The sequence below is a fragment of the Papio anubis genome, chromosome 7, assembly GCF_008728515.1.
Source record: "Papio anubis isolate 15944 chromosome 7, Panubis1.0, whole genome shotgun sequence".
Taxonomy (NCBI): Eukaryota; Metazoa; Chordata; class Mammalia; order Primates; family Cercopithecidae; genus Papio; species Papio anubis.
This window is the reverse complement of record NC_044982.1, coordinates 11,429,506-11,452,761: the sequence shown is the minus strand read 5'-3', so window position 1 is coordinate 11,452,761 and position 23,256 is coordinate 11,429,506. Positions and strand designations below refer to the sequence as shown.

Genomic DNA, 23,256 nt, shown 5'->3' with positions numbered 1-23,256 from the left:
CCCTCAAAATTAACAGGTATTTTATTCCATTACAGTTAACTTCAGAAGAGAAATGATGCTTTCCAGTGCAGAAACAGAAGAGGCACCTTCATCTTTAAATATTAAACATACTGAGGTAACAAAAGGTACTTTCTACTAGTTTTTTCTTTTTTCTTTTCCTAAGCAAGATGTTTTTGACATAAGTAGTCATTATGAAATATCTACCTGAGGTATGGGTTTGGCTGTCAGTATTCCAAAGCATCTTGTGGTATCTTCAGGAGGGTAGAGTTTCCGCCTTCTAAAATTGAGTTCATCAGGTAAAGGTGTAGTTAAAACCATTCCTATCACATACAGGTAACAGGGCTGATCAGGTTTGGGATAACTATCCCTCAAACACTCTGGAATCTAGAGGTGGAAAGGAAAATTAAGTGTCATGCTCAAGTATATTAGCCTCTTTTCCAGATGTCAGCAAGAAAACTAATTTTGGCTTTACTAAAAGCTGGTGAGAAAAAGCTAAGAAAATACCCAAGGCATGACACCTCTTAATTACTTAACCCTGCGGGGTAAGTCAGTGGATCTCAGGCCAGGGCTGCTGATAGTGGCCCAAGTTCACATACACTATAATGCACTGTTGACTATATACCTAATACCAAAATTATATATAAAACAATTCAACACTGCAGGGCCTTTTTAAAAATACTATTCATTTGATCTATTTCTTTTGACAAGAAAACTCATCTCTTCCTTGGGCTTTTTAAGTACTAACTGTAGAGTACCAGAAAATAAAGTTAGGCAAATTTTTAAAAAATTACATATAATCCTATCACTCAAAGACAACCTTTATTAACATTTTGATATACTGTATAATTTCCTAGACTCTTTTTAATGTATAAATGTAAAGAAACATATATACATTTATATTTTTCGATACAAATAAAATCACATAACACTAGTATATATTAGGGCATGTGTGTGTCTGTGAGATAGCCTGATTTTTATCCCATTACTATAAAGAGAATATCTGTCAGAGTCAATATGAACCAATATCATCATTGGCAATGGCTACCTCATTATGTGAGTGAACCATAATTAAATGGAGATTGCTGCTAGGCTTTCAATATTAACACAATCCTTCAGATTATGGTCTTGCAGTTCCTGAGGTTCAATGAAAAAGAACTGCATCTGTAGTTAAAAGGTACAAAAATGCTGGTAAAAGAGACCGTTATATTTAACAGAGAATCAGAAAATAAAGAATGTATCTATTAATTAAACAGGATGCCAAGCAGTGATATGCTTTTCTTTTTTTGTAGAGACAAGGTCTCACCATGTTGACCAGGCTGGTCTCGGATTCCTGACCTCAAGTGATCCTCCTGCCTCAGACTCCCAAAATGCTGGGATCACAAGTGTGAGCCACCACACCCAGCCAATACTATGCTTTTCGAAACACTTATCATTAACGACTTTATCACATGAAACTAGTCTCATGTGAAAATTTGGTATGAGGGAAACATGCATTTTGGGAAGATGGGTAATTTTCATGATTTTTAAAAAACTAACATGATTCTGAATCCTGAAAATGCTAAGCTGGATGCAAAATTGTATAAAGTAAAAACTCGGTAAAACTGCATAAGTAAAACCGAAGAACCACATATTTAAGCTGAGATACAAGCACAGCAGTCCCTGCTTATCTGCAGCCCCCATGGCTTTAGTACCTGAGGTCAGTCACGGTCCAGTAACAGGTGTGTACAGTACAGTATTTTGAGAGAGACCACATTCACGTAACTTTTATTATAGTATATGGTTACAATTGTTCTATTTTGTTATTACTGTGCCTAATTTATATCTTAAACTATCATAAATATGTACAAACGTATTTTTAAAAGCATAATATATGCTATAAGTCCTCGCTTAATGTCTGTGGCAGGTTCTTAGAAACTGGCTAAGGGAAACAACCAATTGGTAGAAAGAAACCAATTTTCCCACAGGCTAATTGACATAAACCAGTTAAATTCCTCCAGCATATTTCTGATCACAGAAACATCACCAAATTTCTAAATTAAAAAAACACTTTTAATGTTAAGCATTAAAAGAAATGTGAGCTATAGATATAATTAAGAAAGATGAATAAAAACAAGGAAGATGATTATTCACCCACTTATTCCAGTTCAGGGCCAAGGGTTCCAGAGTCTATCCTGGCAGCTCAGGGCCCCGTGCGGGAACCCATCCCGGAGAGGACACCACTCTGTGGCAGGGCACATGCACACGCATCCCCGTGCTCACTCACAGTGGGGCAGCGCAGACATGTCAGTTCACCTGATGTGCACAGCTTTGGGATGTAGCAGGAAACCAGAGTAAGCAGACACGAGGAGAACGTGCCAACTCCACACAGAGACAGTGGCCCTGGCTGGGAATGAATTTTTTTTCTTCGTCGACGTTCTAATGAAACAACGTTGAGCTGTTGGAGGATCGGTACTATCTGCAGTTTCCACTGCATTTAGTAGTGCGGGTCTTGGAACATACCCTCCAAGGGTAAGCGGGACTACTACACATAGCAAAATTCTGCTTTTGCTTGGGGTTCTTATGAGGTAAAAATATTAACAAATATTTTTAAAATAAATACTTCAGCCAAGTATGTCTATTACTAGAAGTCAGATTTAGAGATGCTTTCATGGGTGAGCTCTGCTAGGATGCCCACAGATTGAGCTGGAAACAGCCCATGGAAATAACTTATTTTGATTCCCAATGGCCCACATCCTAACTCTTGACAGATATTTGTGCTTCTACCTTCCAGTGTACCTGTCATCTTGAGAGGGCATCTTTTCACTTGCTTATTTTATCATACAAATCCTCTTCTGTCTTAGCCCCAAATCATAAGTAAAACAAGAATCACACCACTAAAATGAATGAAACAAAGAATGTCTATTTAAATTAAATAACCTCATTCTGGATAGAGTATGAGAGATGGGTCCAAGAATCCTTTTGAGAAGAAAAATAAAAGCAACCTCTGAAGTGGAAGAGCACACAGTCTACATAAGGAAGGAAAGACGCTGATCTGAGAGAAGCTGTGAATTGGAGAAAGGAGCTGAGATCCAGAGTGGGCCAAACTGCAAGGGTGTGGGAAGTCAGCCAAGCAGAGGAGCTGAGATGTGATGTAGCAGAAAACGAAGTCAGAAATGCTAGATTTTTACTCTGTTCTAACCAATACTAACTGCTTTTGGGTAGCACTGCCTTCGTTTCGTGGAACCTGGCCTTCCTGGAACACTGGTCTCTTCTTCATCATGCAAATCAAGCTCTTCTTCATATTTAACAGTCTCTTTCCCAACTGGCATCAAATGGTCATCCAGTTCCCCTAAGAAATTTAAAGAGAGAATTAACACAATCCAGATTTTAACTATTTAATCAGTAAAGAATCTAGAATAGAACTATGTTAGAAGGACCTGGAAAAGTAATGGAAACTAAAGCACCTTTGCCTTTCACAATGTAAATGTAATCAGATTCACACCTCAGGCAAAGTCTATTTTGGCATCCATATGTACCAATATGAGTAGGACTGCAAATTCTGTTCTAAGGCTCAGAAACAAAAACATCTAAACATGACATCAGCACATATCAATGCTAAATAAAATGGCCATGGAAAATGGGTTCACTTACACAGAAGGAGCAGGATTGAGGGAAAAAAAAAAAAGAAACTGAGTCCATTTTTAAAAAAGGATTGATTTCTGTACTAGTATAGACTAACTTGAGAGACTCATATATTAAAACACAAGTGTTCATGGTGCATGATTCAACAATTACAAAAACACCTTTATGTATTTAAAAGGAGTCATTAAAGAGAGCAAATAAATGACAGTTGTTTACAGTTAAGCTATGGAAAACAAAGAGCTCCCACAACACTGTAGGATCTTCAAGTTACTAACACTTATATTTATATTCACCAAAGCACACTAAGAGCAGCAAGTGAATAGCTCTACAAAATCCTTAGAGATCTATAAAGTCCTCTATATGCTTTTTTTCTTACAATGGTTGCAATTTATTTTTATTTGTATATGCTTTTCAAACATCCTTACCAATTTTGTGCAGTTTCTCACAGCAAATGAGAGCTACAACTCTTTCAGCCAATCGTACACAGCTCATTGGTGGACCCTGAAAATAACAAAAACCTTTCCATTGTATATGCACATTGCTATATTACCTCTAGCACATGAAACACCTATGAAACCACTGCCCCAACATCTTTAAAGTTCAATTTGCCAAAACAAAATTCTTTATTTTTAAAAATTCCAGCAAGTTTTTAAAAATTCTAATCTCCATATTTGAAATGTTCATCTTTAGAAGTCCTGCCCAGTAAAAACTAAGTCATAATTAAGATTTTACAATTTTGATGAATTTAAATTTCAGTAAGATTTTAAAGTATCTTATTTTTACTAATCAATAAATATGTAACAAAAAGATTTATCAAAACACAGCTGTAACATTAATAGTACTGAGCAGCTTTTTATGTGCAATAGAAATTAGTCATCTTGGAATATTTGGAAATCAGTACTGGGACCAAGAACAGTATTACAAAAAGCAGATTTTTGAGTCACCAACAAAATAACTAGGACAACGCATAATACATTTTATATCACTCTAAGTGTCTAAGCCACAGTTGAATGACTGTCAAAAATGTGCATGTTAGTAACACCTTAGAAGAAACTTCAGAGATCACCTAGTCCGGTTCTAAGTATCTGTAAATTAGATAGTCTATTACAAATATGAACATGTAGATGACTACAAAAGTGATCTATAAATCTACTTTTGAAGTAAATTTGTTTTTATTTTTATTTTTGGTTTGTCAACACAAGGCTCCTGCTCATGAAAGCAGATTTTAAAATCAAATTCCCCTATAAATTGCAAGTCTTAGAAAAGCTGAAAAAAAATCCACTAATGACATATTTTAAAATATAACAATCATTTCTTTTTCTAAACTTACAACAATGGAGGCTCGAAGAGGTGAGTTAATTGGCAGGTAAAGAGTTGAATAAAATGTACCATCAGGCAACTCTCGGGTTCTGCATTTAGGAGCTAGATGAGTAAACGGATCACTTGGTAATCTAGCACAGTATCTGTGAAGAAAAAGAAAGTCTGAGGCTGAATATACAACTGAGAAAATGTTGATATTTACAACCTCAAGTTTGATTTGTCATGTGCCTCTTCCACTCTACTGATTTTGTATTTATATGTGGCATTTAAACTTTACTGCTTCAAACTTTGAACAAGACAGAACAGTGTTGTCTAACAGAACTCTGCAAAGATGTTCCATATCTTCGATGCCCAGCAGGGCAGTGGCTGGTAAGCACTTGAAATGTGACAAGTACAACTATGAAACTCCATTTTTTATTTTATTTTAAATTGAATTTTGATAGCCACATGTGTTGAGTGTTACCATAATAGAGCACAAAGTATTGTTCAGAATCCAGTAAGAAAACACACTGCCAACGTTTTCTCCTTAATCATCTTATATCTGCCACCAACTACCAGCACACGTGCAAGGAAGGCATCAGAAGAGGGCGGGACAACCCAGTGCTGACACAAAAAGGACAGCAGAACTAGCAGCTCACTGAGCAAGAGCACTAGGGAAGGTTGGAGCAGGGCAGAAAGCTAGCCCAGAAAGGGATGCTGGGACAGGACTCACATCAGGAGGGTGCTGGCATGGGCAGCAGCCCTGTGAGGTTGTGACCTGTGCAGCAAGGGCACCTGACCACAGGGGCAGTCCTACAGAGCAGGAAGACTAGCTACATACAGGAAGACTGAACACTAATTATTTTCAATACAATGGGAGCCAAACTTCTTTAGAGAAAGGAGGTACAAAGACAGAAAAGAGGAAATCTAGAATGAAACCTCTAGCGTCACACTGAAAATGCAGGTATCAACAGATAGACACTGAAACAAATACAGATGTAAACATGAACAAACAAACATTCTAGCTCTGTCCACTCAAAAGCCTGGCAGCAGCAACACCCCAGTAGCAATGAATAAATTTAGTATCCAGTTCTTGGTTTCTAACCACAACTCATTCTCCACTAAATTTGAGGAAATTGCCAACATCAAGGCTAGGGCAGTCTAGAATGTCTTGTGCCATAAAACAAGGAAGTGTTCAACGAATAATAGTGAGATGTTAAAAAGACACAGAAACTAGCTTTAAGGGGTTCCCACTGGCCAAATATGAAACAATTTTAACATCAAAACAAACAGTAAATGATAATGACAGATTATAACCCATTAAATAAAACAGGAGTCCATAAGTTCATGTTGACATTAAAAAATGATAATATAAGAATGAATAAATGGAGAGAAGAAATGGATGGTAGAATGCCAACTAATAAATACAGAAATAATGGAGTTAGTAGCCATCATAGTAATAATCAATTTGGGCCAGAAATATCAAAGAATGCTTACACTAATGAATCAAACTTGGAAGAGGAATACATTTTTATACAACGTATCTCCCCATGAAATATTTACTAATAATAAAAGAGGTGAAAGGGAACTTTACAGTAGAGAAAACTGGCAGACGTCACTCAAGTGATCTAAGTTACCACCGGAAAGGACACAAATCAACATGGTGTGCAACTTGGTAAGCTGGGATGAGGAGAAGACACCATCATTTCAGTGACGTGCTGCCCAAAAACGTGTAACCTGGGTCTCATCATGAGAAAATATCAGACAAACCCAGACTGAGAGTCAGACTACAAAATGACGGCCTATCATCTTCCAAAGTTTCAAGGTCATTAAAGTCAAGGAGAAACTAAAGAACGGTTCCAGATTGAAGGAGATTTAGGAAGATGTGACAACAGGGCATGAGGACAACTCCTGACACTAAGGTGGATTCTTTGGCTACAAAGAACATTCTCATGAAACTGAATGAGTCTCTCTTGGTGTCTAGGTGAAGGGCATATGCGAATTCTAGTATTCTTGCAACACTTTAAAGTTTGAAATTGTTTCAAAATAAAAGGTTACAAAGAAAATCTTATACTTGCTCTTTTATTTCGTCTCTGAATAGAAATTATCCTGATATATAATCCAGCAAAGAATCTGCTCTTCTTGGCTCCTAGAAATTTTATCAGTTCTGGACAAAGTAAATTACAATGTACCCAAAAATACAATGTTACTTTATTGCTAGGGGAAAATTCAACATTACCCAATGGTTATGGCACAAAACAAAAAATTTCAGGATTTAGAAAAAGATTGGTGAGAATTATAAAATTAAATTAAACCTAATTTAAAATGCCTTCATCATGTTAGCCTTGCCAAGGAATACTGAACTTTTATTGCTGCACAATACTGTTTTTGCCTTTTGATTAAAAAAAAATGAAAAAAGTAACTTTTCTTTATCGAAAATATGGCCCGTCTAAGAGAAGACTGGTAACCGCAAAATGTAAACAATACAAAATGTACAGGTTTAGACTTAAACTGTGCAACATTCCCAGGTTTCCCACACAAATGATATGATGCCATACCTATTGATGTGTCCAATGGCCGTGTTGATTGTGACTCGTGGACCACCATCGTCAGGCCTCAACACATATGGTGGGAAAACGTCATCATCATCCACGACAGGATCAATGTCAGTCTCACCAGTATCAACCGACTTGGAACACTTGTTTCTCAAGATCTGAACATTTGAAAAACAGAACTTATGATGAAAACACATCTTTGCCGCATGCTGTCTGCCTCTGTACCTACAGAAAAAAACTCTCTTGAAAATATCTCTCTCCTAAACATACTTCAATACTCCAAAGTCACCTGCTGCAGACACCTTCTTCCAATAAATGCCTCCCAGTTCCAATAATATGGAGAACCTCCCCATATGGTACAAAGTCTATACTGTACCGTGCCTACATACACACACACACACACACACACACGTACACATGACTGTCAGTCTTTCTGAATGTAACTACCATGTCATCATTTTCCAATCACTCAATAACATAAGCAGTCAACAATTACTGTCCATATTTACAATGCAATTTCCCAGACATTCATCCCCAATAACATATGTGATGACCATTTTCACTGTTATCTTATTGTGCCCTTTCAAACACTTTGTATAACACTGCTGGGTCTTTGTAATCATTCTCAACTTCCTTACAATGTACACAGGGTACATCTCTTTTGAGAGTATTGCCTGTAGATAAAACTCATTATCTGTTTCTATGGATACAAAGAATAACAAATAAACCATATTAATTTTTTTTCCCAATCTGCCAGCATATATTAATCTGTTGATCTTACCTTTTCAATAGCTTTGTAGGTTTTAAGGTCTTCTTCAAAACTTTTCATTTTGTCTGTATCTGCTAACATTATATAATTAGAGATGGGTGCCCTTGCTCTTCCTTTAGATTGAACATAGGATCGATATTCTGTGGGCAAATCAAAACGAACCACCAAGTTGCATTTTGGTATATCAACACCCTCTTCTACAATACTTGTTGCAATAAGCAGGTTGGTCTCATGTGCTCGAAATTTCCTAAGTACCTGAAAAAAAAAATCCACCAAGAAAAGCACTTCTAAGAAAATTTCCAAAACAAAAAAAAAACACACTAAAAGTAAATGACAACTGTTATTTCTGACACACATGCTCTTGGGCATTCTAAATCCTTAAGGCCAGGCTAAAGAAGATGACGGTATCACTGAAAACTCAGGATGCATGGAAACATGGACAAAGAAGCTGATTTAACGAATTCAGGATAAATTAAATGGTAATATAAGCTAGTTTTCAGACAGTTAGATCTATTAGACTGGCTCCTGGACTCTCCAAACTTGGAGATTATCAAACAGCTACAATGTAGAAAAGGCCTTCAACAGGAATTATTCTGCTAATTTTAAGTTAAATAATAAACTTTAAATAGGTTTTTGTGTACAAGCCAGAACATGGTATCAGGTTTTAGCATCTTTACAATGCTGTTTCCTGTATTAAGACCTTAAAAAGCACAACAACATTTAAGCTAAAAATCTACAAAATATAGTGCTGTTTTTTTTAAGAATTCAAACAAAATAGGCCTTTAAATGAAAAAAAGAAAACACTTTCTAGGAAAAGATTTCAGTTTGTTAATTCATAGTCATATGGAATGTACAAGAGTTAAGGTCATACATGCTTTGTCTTTCCATGAAATGCAGTTGTGTGACATCAATCCAATCACAGAAAATAAGTTGGTTGATGGCAATTAAGACACAAATTTGGTTTGCCAGATAGCTATTCTAATTCTGAGCACATAAATCACTATACAGCTACCTCATGTGGACAGCTGCTCTAATATATGAAGAAGTATTCCATAATACAAAAAATAATAATAATTCTGGGGAACTCTGAAAAAAGGGAGACCCTATGGGCACTGTGTCTGTATATGTCCTGAAAACTGTTATTGTACACTTATTTTAAGTTACCTCTTCCTGTTTTCTGAATTCTGCTTCCATCTGCTTGTTGCGAGGCTGATTCTTCCCAATGCCATGTCCAGTTATAAAATTGCTACTGATATAAGCCAGCTCAGGATCTTGTTTGCCAGCTTCCTTTATCAATCTAAAAAAAGTACACACATTTGGAAGTTAAACGTTGCTGAGAGAAAATAAACTTTTGTTTTTAAAGTCTCCTTTAAAATGGAAGTACATGTATTTTTTGTCAACATACCTAACAAAACGGTCTTGGTCCTTTTTTCCCAACTTGCTTAAACAGAAATCACTGTCACTCTTCACCACATAGATCTGTTGACCAAGTACTTACAATGCCAAATACAAGATTGGTTTGTACTGACAAATGAAATGGTCACATTACCTCCAACAGCTGATTTGGCAATGGTGACTTAATAGAAATGTGGCCCAGGATGAGACTGAGCTAGTCAGAGAGAAACATTCATCCTCATAGATCTTGGCCTCGGAACAGGACGTCCAATGAAAAAAGCTCGACTCATCCCTCTACCAGTTCCACTCGCTCCTCTCCCAACTCAACACCCTTCTCTAGACCATGCACAGCTTCAGCAACAGGCCCTGCTGTGCTTATACAGAAAGGACCAGTGAGCCCAACACCAAAGGAAACCTTCACCCCCCACAAATGTAACAAAAGAGTTCCAGCTGCAATTTCTTTTCCTCTTATCCCACCACCTGATATCATTAGAAGAAGAGCCCATGGGAAAGAAATGTTGTATCCTCTCAATTCCTGATGCTTTGTGGTCCCCAGGCCACTGAGCAAAATTCTGCACAGCATAGGATGGGGCACAGAAATGGCAAGGCATCCCCCACCCTTCCCTGTCATGAAAGAGGAGATTCCTGAGCTCTCTCTTCCTGCCTGCTCCTCTGTATTAACCCAGAGTGCCTGTGACTGAAAGCTGGCCTTCTAGCTAAGAAATGGCAAAGAGCTACAGGACGGGATCACATTACACGGGTGCAGAAGGTTAACAGTTAGTGCTGCCATTACAGCTATTTTGGAAATATTCACATTCAAAAACTCAGCACACGGGATAAATGGTTCCACACCTGATATAAGCGATTCCACATGGTTTCTCTGAAGTCATACTACATAGTATAAATTCCAAATAGAAAATCGCATTTTTAAGTTGAATCATTCTTTAAAAAAAATACACGAAACAGACTAATATTAAAGAGCTGGAAGTGGCCATCCAGAATCTCTCTTGATCCCAATCAGCACAACACTTGCGTGTCTAGGTTAGTTTGGGAGTCTACAAACTACAGCTTGTAGTTCAAGTTCTACAGTTCAAGTACTTAAATACTCAGAATCAGAGGCTGCCTTATTATGTTCCAAGGTGTGTTCAATTATTTTAATAAACTTAAGATGTAACAGAAAGCAGTGTTACATGCAAACAAATAGCATGCCCAAAAGTCTACAATACAAAATAAATCACCTTAGAAATAATACATACTTTCAAGTTTTATATAAATAAGCATCAATTTGAATATAATGGAGATTTAGAATGTATTTTAAGTTACTGTTAATTAGGCAAAGAATGTATTTTACTTTGCCAAAATTATAAATTATCCATTTGGCAGACTTCAATTAGCTAGGAAATAGAGGCAACAACAGTCAATTCATTTTTCCTTAATGAAACCCACATCAAAACCACAGAGAACAGAAGAGACAACAAGCACAGTAAATAAAATCTCTTGTAAGCAATAATTACATGGGATATACCTATGCTAATAATGCTTAGAGAGAAAAATATATTTCTCTACTTGGTGAATCTCGGCCATGCGTAACCAGTACCCACGACAAAGTTACAGGCTTCAGGGAAAACAAAGCCAGGCAGTCACATGTGAACTCCCAGAGGACAGTGGACAGTGCAAACTGCTTAAAGAGCTCGCAACACCACAGAAAACATAAGACAAAGTATTATTTGTTTCTTTTGGTTTTTACACTGAGTTTATACAAGCTGTTCACCAGCAAGCTGTTTGATCAAGTATACTCTTCCCTAATGCACAGTGTTTCTGAAACGATCTGCAGCAGAGAACCAGGTTTTCTTCTTAAATTTCCAATCCATCAGAGACAAACAGTTTTGTAGAATTTCATAAAAGTGAACGACTAAGAAAATGAAACTTAAAAAGCATTAAAATTCAAGCATCAATTTTATTGTATTCAGCAGGTATAAAATTACTGTCAAACTGCTCTAAGAGTTTATAAATGCTTCTTCTCAATCTGTACTTAACTCATGACAGAGGTAAAGTCTGGCACCAGTCCATAGCCTACACTTTGTGTGTATATGTACATTGCCTCCCCAATTAGACTGAAAATAACATAACCAAAAATAGGAAATATGTATGGTAGTTTCAAAAAACTAGCAGATGTATTACAGAAAATTGTGATCTGAATAAACATGCTAACTAATGCTGACAACCATAGGAGGAAAAGAAATTCAAAGATATAAACCCATCATTTGAAATTTCTGCCAGGTTCTTGAAATACATTATCAACAATTCCTTTAACAGTGTCCCTTACACCTTATACTTTCTTGTCAATGTGAGAAAACCAAATATAATTCCTCTATGATCTCACTAAAAAAAGATCACTGACAGTTACATAATAGCATACTGATACTGCACCCCCTATATGCATGCATAAGCAGCTGAAGAATTAGCACCTACTGTGTGCCAGGTGATAAAACTGCCATTTTTAATACAAAGTCTCTTACAAACCAGCCAGTAAAAGAGGGAGGTATTATTTCCATTTTACGAATGAACATACTGAGACTTAAAAGGTAAATAACTTTCACAAAATATACATCCAAAAAGTGGGTAGAAAAGAAACCGAGTCTCCTTGGCAAAATGGCTGATTCTAGGGCCAGGCAGGGAGAAATACAAGAGCCCAGAGCACCCCGTGGTATCACAAAGAAAGTGCTCAAAAACAAAAGGATGAAGGTATGCCAAAGGAACATGGGAGCTATCCTCAAAGAGCTCCCAGTGGCCACCGCTGGAACAATTTGAGTAACAAATAAATAACACAGTATTGGATTATGGCCCAAATTATAAAATAAACATGAAACCACCAATTGAAATATATGATTCAATTAATAAATATAAGTAGACAGTTACATAAATAGGATAAACTAGACAAGTTTTCCTTACAGAAGAATTCCATTAAATACATATAGATACACTCCTCTCCAGCAAGTGGAGATTAATCCCTCCATACCAGGATGGGCTAGACTTGGAGACTTCCTTCCAAATAGAGTAAGAAAAGGGAAAAAGTGTAACTTTACAGTAGAGAAAGCAGACAAACACTGTCACAATCCATTGATGAGTGATGTTTCGTGGTTGATACCATGACAGCCCCTGATATAAAGTGACTAGAAGGGCAGGTCACCTCCATGGTATTCTTCCATATCCGATCACCCCAGTCCAACTTCAAGAACATAAGAAAAACCCAAATGGAGGGGCATTCACCGAATACCTGACCAGTACTCCTGAAGACTGTCGAGGTCATCAAAAACAAGACAGAAACTGTGAAAACTGTGACAGACCAGAGGAAACTGGGCAGATACTGACAACTAAATATGATATGACACCTTGGATTAAAGAAGACATTATTCCATACTGTCTAGTGGTTAGAAAAAAATAAAAATTTTTTTTTAAAAAAGAGGACATTAGTAGAAAAACTGTCAAAATCCAAATAAAGTCTGGAGTTAATAGTAAGGGGTCAATGTTAAGTTTTCTTAGTTGTGACAGTGACAGGAGATAACATCAATGGGGAAACTAAGTGAGGGGCATATGAGAACTCTCTGTATCATTTTCCCAACTTTTCTGTAAATCTAAAATTCTTCCAAAATAAAGTTATTAGGAAAAAAGGGGGGGGGGGTAGAGACAGGATGTGAACCCACGTTTGTCCAATGCCAATATCACACAATACTAGTATATTCCACGGTGAAAAGAATACTAGACTTGAGACTGGAAGCCATTTTCTGCCACTTGATATGTGTGTAATTTGGGGACGGTCACACACTGATGCTTGTTTTCTTCATGTGTAATATGGAAAGAACATCTACTTTCCTCCCCCATGGAGTGTTGTGAATACGTCTTAAATATATGTAAAAGTAACTTACAAACCCCTATGTAAATATAAGGTACAAAGAAACCCATAAACATAAGACTGTGCACATACCTACACTACACATAGAAGTGGCTGTGATTTATTTTTTTAATTAGGAGAGCAGAAAACTGCATGTACATTATAATAGCTTATATGCCCATGAAACTATTCACTAAAGAAGGGTTTTTCCTCCCATTAAACTGATGGAAGGAAAGAATCTGGATTTCAGGAAGTTTTTCTAAGCTTATTAAAAAGCTTACTGGAACAAGACGTCTATTGTATATTTAATTAGCTGCTCATAAAGTCAACCCTCAGACCACTCTTGATTCATCATATAGCACTAAATTCCAGTCACATTTTATGAAAGTTGATCACAATTAATCTGATCCTTAAAGTCAATAAGAAGTAACTTGACTGATTCTGGATAAACCTTTTCAGGCTAATATTCCTGCAATAAAAACTGGCACATCTTTACATAAAAATACATGTAGAAAACAGGGGGAAGGTGGAAAATACACCCCCATTTCTTCTCTCCAAGCCCCAGAAAATTTATTTAATCCTTATACAATCCTAAATGGAGACGGGGAGTATGTCCATAACTAGGCTTAGAACTGCGCCAGCATTAAACTTTTTTGACTCCCAAAATGCTTTACCCTGCTCTAAGAAATAATCCCTCCTTAGTCACGCTCTCCCAGGTCCGTCTCCTGGCAATCTTCCTGTTGTAAAGCACTGGTTTCTAGTGTTCTGTGACGCCCAGGGGCATTACTATGATAGAAAGAACTGGAAACTAGGAGTCAGGATATTAGGATTCTAGAATTGTCTCTGCCATTGACTAGCAATTTAACTTATAGCAAATCTCTCTCTCTCTCCTGAGACTCTTTCTCATTTTTACAAAAATAAGTGGGTTGGATTATACAGTCAGTGAGGTCCCCTTCCAACTACAACTTCTGATTTAAATGTAATTTGGTCCCTAAAGTTATTTTCCTTTGTATTCATCAGAAGGATCAGGCTCAATGACTATGAAAATTACCAGACTAAAAACTGCCAGATGACTACCCTCGAGTCCAATTTCTCGTTATTCAAAAAAGTTTTTAAAACCCCTAAACATTCAGAAGCAGTTAAGCGCAAGCACAAGCGCGCGCGCGCACATACACACACACACACACACACACACACACACACACACACACACGCAAAGAAAAAGAAAAAGAAAAAGAAAAAGAAAAAAAATCCCAAATTACTTTAGGAAACAAAGCTTAGTTTTTCCTACGAGATCACTACTTGCAGAAAAGTTAGGGATCAACTGTGGCCAATTAATGGACCTCATAGAAAAGTAAATTGATTTAAGTACAAAATAAGGACGTTTTTGGCAGAAAAAAAAAAAAGAGTATCCACAAACCAAAAGGACCATACATTAAGTGACCATCTGACAGAAATCTGAAGTACAGCTCCCTGGCTGGTTCCAAATTAGAAAAAAATCTTTCATTGAAGAAGGGAGAAAGAGCAGGAATCCACAGCCTAAAATTTGGATTCATTATCACCTTTGCTAATAATCTTAGAACTTTCCCTAACATTCTTATTCTCTTTTGATTCACAAAATTTTAATATGCAGTCTATGAACCAACCCAAAATAAATTCAATTGTTCTAAACTTTCTTCACTGTGGCCTTGAAAACTTTATTTTTTGAGACAAGGTCTGGCTCTGTTGCCCAGGCTGGAGTGCTGTGGTGCCATCTCAGCTCACTGCAACCTCTGCCTCCCAGACTCAACCCATCCTCCCACCACAGCCTCCCGAGTAGCTGGGACTACAGGCATACACCACCACCGGCTAATTTTTGTAATTTTTCTAGAGACAGGGTTTCGCCATGTTGCCCCTTGTGAACTCAAACAATCTACCTGCCTCAGGCTCACAAAGTGCTGGAATTACAGGCACAACCCATCATGCCCAACCTGGCCTTGAAAAGTTGAATCAATATTTTTAAGAGAAAAAAAATCAACATTAAAAAATTAGTCACAATACCCAGATAAAATTTATCCTAAGACTACCTGAGGGGAACACTTGGTGTGAAATGCTTAACACAATGTCTAACACACAGTTAAGGATTAATAAATACCTAAATTGAATCTAAAACTGAATATAAAACAATGCTTTACTTAAATGCACACTGATTTTTTTAAAGACCATAATTGTCCTCTATTTTAGGTAGATTAGAATGGATTAGCATCCTTTAAGAAAAAAAAGTATCAGCCATGTGAAAAGCAGCCTTCTGGGAAAACATCCTCTCTGTCAATCCCAGGACAGCATGACATATCAGCAATGATGGCGCCAAGTCAAGGACACTTACATAACCCTCATGCTAGCTCTCACAGCTGCTGCAGCGCATCACATCACAACACAGGACGCCTCCCTGTTCTCATGTGAAAGGAGTCAACTTAGAGATTTACCTGTTTAAGACAACTGCTGTGTATCTTCTTTCCACAAAAATAATTCCACATAAAATGTTGGTAAAAGGAGAAGGAAAATTTGTCTCTGGCTTCTCTTTTTCTTCAATTTCTTCATCCTCATCATCATCCTCAGAATCACTCCATGACACATAATTATCCTGATTCCTATTATTATACCACTCAACACTTTCAAACTGCTGTCGCTCATATGGTTTATATTTGCGTAAGATTTCAAGCAGTTTGATTACTTTAGGAGTTACAAATTTCAGGTCAAGTGAGGCAGGTGAGAAGTGCTCTTCACATAGTGCATGTATTTTCCTTAGGAAAGTGTCTGTAAACAATAAAAATTTCCTGTGCAGCTCCTCTTGCTCATGTTTGATGTATTTCTGTAGTTCTCTTACCATCATTCCAGCCACTTTATCTGCACACCAGGGTCCCAGAACTACCAATACGGCACGACAGTCTGATAGTATCTACAAAAAAAAAGAAAAGAAAAAACCTAATGCCAAACAATAATAATGTAGCATTTTCATATGGGGTTTAACTGGGATTTCAGTTGTTCTCAAATGACTCCTTAAATGTAACTCAGCCTTAGGTTAAGTCCTTGAAGGTGGGGGGAGAGGCCAATAGTCTTTTTGAGCTCATTTCATATGTATATGCCTAGAACCATCTCCTTTTTTCAATAAAATAACCAAACACAAATTAAAAGATGCAATTGTATGAGGTTAATGAAGCCTATTTTTAGATCTGTAATTAGTTAGAACTATACCTGAGTCATTTACTTCCTGCCAAATTGCATATATGTAGCACAGTAATTTAACTTTAGGCATCAAGGAAGAGCAATACAGTTTTCCTTGAACTTTGTCTATGTACAATATCCCCCAGTATTATATGTTTTCCACTACACTGACTAGAAACTGCGGATGAATTTTGGTCGATCTACAGTCAGCACCTCTGGATGCCACGGTGAAATTGTAAAAACACTGCACAGCTGTCTCTATTATAATTTCTTTCTTTCTTTCTCTCTCTCTCTCTCTTTCTTTCTTAACAGTAGTAAAGGCCTTTATTAGTTGGAAGTGAAGGAGGAGATAGGACAGCTGCACTAGGGCAGCCTCCACACACTCTGTCACAGTTCTCCAAAAGCCCCTGTTACCCGATTTCAATGAAAATACCATCACAAGGTCAGGGCTCCTCAACGTTAACATCTCAGCTAAATTCAGACTCTGATCCTGGACCCTCCCAGAGTGCTGTGTCTTACAACTCTGAGAGCTGAAAGTTAATCCACGGCCAGGGTGTAACTGAGGAATCGAGGGAGAGGGAGAGGGAGAGAGGGAGAGGGAGAGAGGGAGAGGGACAGCAGGGAGGGAGAGGTGGAAGGGGGGAGGAGGAGAGGAGAGGAAGAGAGGGAGGAGGAGGAAGAGGAGGGAGAAGGGGGAGGAGGAGGGAGAAGGGCGAGGGAGAGTAGGGGGATGGAGAGTAGGGGGAGGGAGAGTACGGGGAGTGGGGGGGACAGGGAGGGGAGGGGGGGACAGGGAGGGGAGGGCGGGGAGGAGGGGAAGGAGTGGGGGAGGAGGGGGAGGGATGGGAGGTACAGAAAGAAGAGAGGAGAGGACAGGAAGAGAGCGAGAGGAAAAAAAGACAGGAAAGGAAGAAAGAAAAGAGGAAAGAAAAGGGAAGGGAAAAGGAAAGGAAGAAAGAATTCAAAGGTTGAGAAAAATGTGGGCACTGCTGCTCCAGAAAAAAAAATCATTAGGAGAGAAACTAAGACCCATATTTAATACAGTGTTAACATTCACAAATGGCTGCAAAGTTCTAGGACAGTGGTTCTCAAGCTTTAATGAATCAGATTACTGCAGGGCTTGTCGAAATTCCAAACTGAAGACTCTGCAAACCGTAAAATTCAGTCCTGAGGACCCCACCCAGATGCTGCTGATGAGGATGTGGGGCCCACAATGGAAGGATCACTGTCCTAAGGGATCTCTTTTCAAAGCATTATCACTCAGAGACAATAGGCTCATATCCAGTTACACACACTAGGAAACTGTGGAAGAATTTGTTTAGTTCAAGGGTTTGAGCAGGAACTAACTCATCTGACCAAAAAGAAACAAAAATTGGACTCACTCCTTATACTTAAATAACCATGACATGAATGCTAGTTCAGATAGGGGAAGTCTACACTTAATACAAATGTGCATTGGGTAACAATGAACTCAACCTAATATGGTATGTTCAATGAAAAATGTCTAAGGAGATAAAAAGATTAAGACCTTAAACTAAAATGTAAAAAAAGAGCCTCATTAGAAGCATATTTTCATTTCAATATTAAAAATAAAGCTTTCAAAATACAATCACTATACCTACTTAGTATATGCTTACCTGTTTTGAAATTAAAGTAGAATCTCTTTCTTTTGAATGTACAGATATATTACAATCATTGATAAAATTAAGTGCTTCTTCTAATTCCATCAGCAGTCTTTCATAAAGCCCACTTCTGTCAGTAAATGGTCCACAATCCACCACAATCTCACATGGCTGAGAAGTATACCTTTAACGTAAGAAACAAAAGGTATCAATACTGCAGTAGTGAGAATGCAACTTAAATTTTTCAAAAAGCAAAGAAAAGGGGAATAGATACCAAAAAAAAAAAAAAAAAGGCAGAATGTTGGCACTGGGGTGAGATTTTAGGTGTGTTTAATTATTATTTTTCTATATTACTGTATTTCTCAACAGTAAATAATATATTTTATAAACCAGTCAAGTATTGTTTAAAAGATGTTTTCAAAAGGCAAGGGGAGAAGAGGGGAAAGAAAAGAATACAAATGAGCATCCACTGCATTCCAAAGCATTATGCTGGGAATTTACATACTTTCTGACTTAATCCACACACAGTGAGGATGATGAAGGAAATGAAGGTTCAGACATTACATGATTCTGTCTAAACAAAACTCAGGACTGCCTTCCTCTGAGGGCTCTTTCAGCCAAACCCTACTGCCTCCCTGAACACCTTTTGTTTCATTTCTAAAAAAACTCACTACAGCATTATGCTCCATTTATATGCCTAACTCCAAAAAGAAGCTTCCTAGTTTCAGTCTGTATATCTAATCAATATAAAAGGCAGCCTCACAACACGCCTTCCTAAAGTGGTACTCACGTTTATCTGCACAGGTTGAGTGCCCTTATCTGAAAGGCTTGGGACCTGAACTGTTTTGGATTTCCAATATTTTTCAGATTTTGGAATATCTGCATATAAATAATGAAGTATCTTGAGGATGGGACCCAAGTCTAAACACGAAATTCATTTATGTTTCATATATACCTTATAGCTTGAAGGTAATTTTATACATTATTTTAAAATAATATTGTGAATGAAACAGGTTTTGGCCGCATTTTGGCTTCAATTCATCACAAGGTCAGATACGAAATGTTCCACTTGTGGCATCACGCCAGCGCTCAAAAGGTTTCAGATTTTGGAGCATTCTGAATTTCACGTTTTCAGATTAGGGATGCTCAATCTGTACTATGTTTGCCTGTTAGGTCTCAAGGAATGACTACATGGGGCTGATATTCAAATAAATTTGCCAACAGATTTCATTATTATTACAGTTTGCTTTCTTTTGTTTTTTTAGGTTTAAACTTCCATCTTTTGCCCCCTTAGGCATCTGCCAGAATGAGGAACACAGGTGTTCAAAATACTCATGAAACCCAATCACTTCTCAGAGGCGGAAAGAAGAATGACAAGACAGATCACGGGGAGTTTTATCATTCAATTTATCCATTTCCATATCTGTGTGAAATTTTTAGTATTTGCAAATATCGCTTTTAACGTATTTTTAAATCCTCATAAGGAAAACTCCCCCAACTTTCATTCATTTCTAATATCATTCCTTGGGTCTTTCATAAAAAATGACAACCAGAATGGCACATAATGCCCTAAAAACACGTATGATAACTGTAATAAGAAAAATAAATCTAGCACAGACATGTATACTATAGTTCTTATTTACCCAAAACAGAATTTATACTCAACCAAAGAGTCATTATTTGGAGAATTAGGTAATGCTTATCAATAGATTGCTTATCAGTCTTACTTAAATGCTCTACTACTTCTACTTCTCAGAAAACCTTTAGGCAATACAAGTGAAGCACTCTAACTCAGGCAGACAAAAGCACAAGCACAGCCTTCTACTTCTCCATCAGTGTTGGCTCAAGGAAGTCAGACACAGCCGGTTCTAGAGGTCACAAGATTTGCATTTCATATGGCATTTGGATACCTAAGTTTGATGGGATTCCAAATGTTACTTTTCCTTCTCACTCCCCAAAGAAAACTTTTCTTAAATACTTACTAAATGCCAGGCACACTGCAAGATTTTTCTATGTGTTAATGGAATCGATCATCAAAGAATCCCATGAAACCACTGTCAATGCCATTTTACAAGTTCAAGGAAATAAGTGACTCACTCAAGGTCACACAGCTTACAATTAGCGGAGCTAGTATTCAAACCCACGTCTGACTCAACTCCACAACTTGAGAAATCAGTCTTCTCTATTTTTTGTAACTGTCCTGAGAACTACCACTAGGTAATCTTTAGCCTTATTTAAGACTACATCTAGTAAGAACGGAAGGCCATTTTGACATAAATCAAATTCGTTACATTTGAAAAGCCATTTTCCTAATTTGTAAAGGCTCCGTTCCACCAACTTCAGTTATGAAGGTTGTGTGTGTGTGTGCGCGCGCGCGTGCGCTTTTCAATGAAACTCAAAATTTCAATGAAACTCAAAAAACACCCTCAAAAAGAGTCAAACCTAGAAAAACAAACAGCAACTTTCTCTGTAATCCACAACCCATTTTGAAAACAATGGGGTATTTCCAAATGTTTTAAAGTATACTGCTGAATTATCTAAATAAATTAATGTTCTTTGAAAGCATCATGTAAGACATTTAGGACAGAACAACAAAGCACACGTATTGACAGAAAAAAATATAAATTTACTGTCAAAGTTCCCAGTCCTTGGCAACATCAGCAAATAAGAACAGCCGACGCATAATCTCTTAAGGCAGAAATGCCTGTCTGCTACTCTCTGTGGAAGCAAGGTTAGATTCTTGAACTCACAGGTAACAATACTTATAGAGAATTCTTACTCTTGCCCATTCCTTTTTACTGCCATTTGTTCACTTAAATAGGTACTATCTGCAAGGTACTACAAAAAACACCAAAGACTTAATATTTTTTCAACTAATCTCATTAAAGCCGTGTCAATTGGAAGTGCATACCTGTCTAAGACCACCAGGTCCGTTGCAGTTTCAGCATTACTCTTAAGAATTTTCTCTAGTTTCTGAATCTTTTCTTCCAATTCCTCTGGATCACATTTCCCATTTAAAATGGAAGCAGTTAGTCCCAAAATGCGAGGACATGCTGGACAATTTTCACAGAGCTAATGTAATGAAAGATACTGACAGTAAAGACTTCATTTTGCAAGGCCACAACAAGAGAGACATCACCATATTGAAACATATCAAAATCACTCACAAATACTAAAAAAGAACTTGTTTGGTGGAAATGCCACTATACCAAGAACAACATAAAATTACTCATAGTATTACTGTAGTTTGTTTAAAAGATCTGTTTTTCAAAAAGGCTCAATTAGATACACTATGAAAATCATATAGAATTTACTATTATGATGTTAAAGTTTATTTTAGATTTAAATGAACATTAATTTAATATTCATTCATTCATACGCTGGAGCCAAACTCCCAATATTGATAATATTATTGCTTTTGAAATCTAAAAAGAAAAAAATCTGCCTATACTAAATAGTTTAAAAAGAATTACTAAGACTTAGGTCTAAAACTTACCTTCATAATTTCTCGATAGGGGTGGTCTAGGATTGCAAGATGACACTCATCAAACACCAAAAGGTTAATGTCTGACAGTGATAAGTAACCATTTTTCAAAACATTCAAGGCGACATAGCAAGTCATAATAAGAACCTAAAATAAAATCAACATCAATAAACAAACATGGCATTCACTGCCTGGATATACTTACATAAAATCAGATCATAGAGCCATTGTATCATAGGTGAGAATTAAGGAATTCATTAGTCAAAATTAAAACTAATATACTAAATATATATAATTGTTTATATCAGTACTAAGAAGGAAATCAGGAAAACATGGGAAAAGAGTAGAGAAAAAATATCTTGATAATGGAAAGTATGTCTTGATGACAAATCCAAATTTACTTCAGGTTCTTAGATCCCCACAGCCATATTATGACTGATGAGATATGTCAATTTAGGCAAATCACAAAACAATTCACACTTTTTATTTTTTTTTCTGTTGAACTGACATGGTTTTCTGAAAGAAAACCCAGACTAAATGTTATTTTTGTAGCCTATCATTATGTGGATATTTAAGTGCTTTATTAATGAGGACTTATCCCAATATGTGAAGCACACTAGTAGGCTGGGCTGTTTCAGTTCAGTGAGGAAGTGCCTCTTAACCACTGTGTATCCCCCAATGACTAATACACCAAAAGCCCCAGTACATGCTGGCTACATGGAAACATGTAAGTTAGAGGAGTCTCCAGCACACGCTGGCCACACGCAAACATTCAGTTAGAGGGAGTTTCTGTCAAAGACCTAAACACCTCAAGCAACAAACTTCTCCAGTTTCAAGCCATTTAACTCAAGAGTAAATTTTTTGAAAGCGCATTATCAGCAAGTTGGAAATAGGTCATAGGAATTTGTGTTTTTCAAGCAAGCAGATCATACTGAAAGCTATTTCTTTTCTACAAAGTTAAGAGCAATAAAAATTAGTAATTTATTAGTTTTGTTTGTTTGTTTGTTTGTTTTGAGACAGAGTCTCGCTGTCACCTGGGCTGGAGTGCATGGCGTGATCTCAGCTCACTGCAAACTCCACCTTCCAGGTTCAAGCAATTCTCCTGTCTCAGCCTCCTGAGTAGCTGGGACTACTGGTGCACACCACCACGCCCAGCTAATTTTTGTATTTTTAGTAGAGACGGGGTTTCACCATATTGCTTAGGCTCGTCTTGAACTCCTCATCTCTGGTGATCCGCCCACCTCAGCCTCCCAAAGTACTGGGATTACAGGTGGCAGCCACCGTGCCCAGCCTTTATTTGGTTTTAAGGTAAGACTTAAAGTAAGATAGAGTACATCAGGACTAGTTTCTAGGTTGATTAAGTACAGGAAATTAGTTTTCAAATCTAAATTAGACAACCAAGGCTACAGATAATC

At 37.2% G+C, this 23,256-nt stretch overlaps 1 protein-coding gene across 7 annotated transcripts in view; it reads right to left on the bottom strand.

Moving 5' to 3' along the window:
• DICER1 (dicer 1, ribonuclease III) overlaps positions 1 to 23,256 on the bottom strand; it is a 71,494-nt gene that overhangs the window by 21,935 nt on the left and 26,303 nt on the right. For all 7 annotated transcript variants that reach the window (XM_017961505.3, XM_003902232.5, XM_021941529.2 and 4 more), the window contains 11 exons: positions 21,854 to 21,988; positions 21,269 to 21,429; positions 18,373 to 18,541; positions 15,997 to 16,469; positions 9,409 to 9,541; positions 8,257 to 8,499; positions 7,479 to 7,633; positions 4,952 to 5,084; positions 4,047 to 4,122; positions 3,189 to 3,328; positions 205 to 384 (listed from right to left, as the gene is read on the bottom strand). In XM_017961505.3, coding sequence (XP_017816994.1) covers positions 205 to 384; positions 3,189 to 3,328; positions 4,047 to 4,122; positions 4,952 to 5,084; positions 7,479 to 7,633; positions 8,257 to 8,499; positions 9,409 to 9,541; positions 15,997 to 16,469; positions 18,373 to 18,541; positions 21,269 to 21,429; positions 21,854 to 21,988 — 1,998 coding nt within the window. The remainder of the gene's footprint in view (positions 1 to 204; positions 385 to 3,188; positions 3,329 to 4,046; positions 4,123 to 4,951; positions 5,085 to 7,478; positions 7,634 to 8,256; positions 8,500 to 9,408; positions 9,542 to 15,996; positions 16,470 to 18,372; positions 18,542 to 21,268; positions 21,430 to 21,853; positions 21,989 to 23,256) is intronic.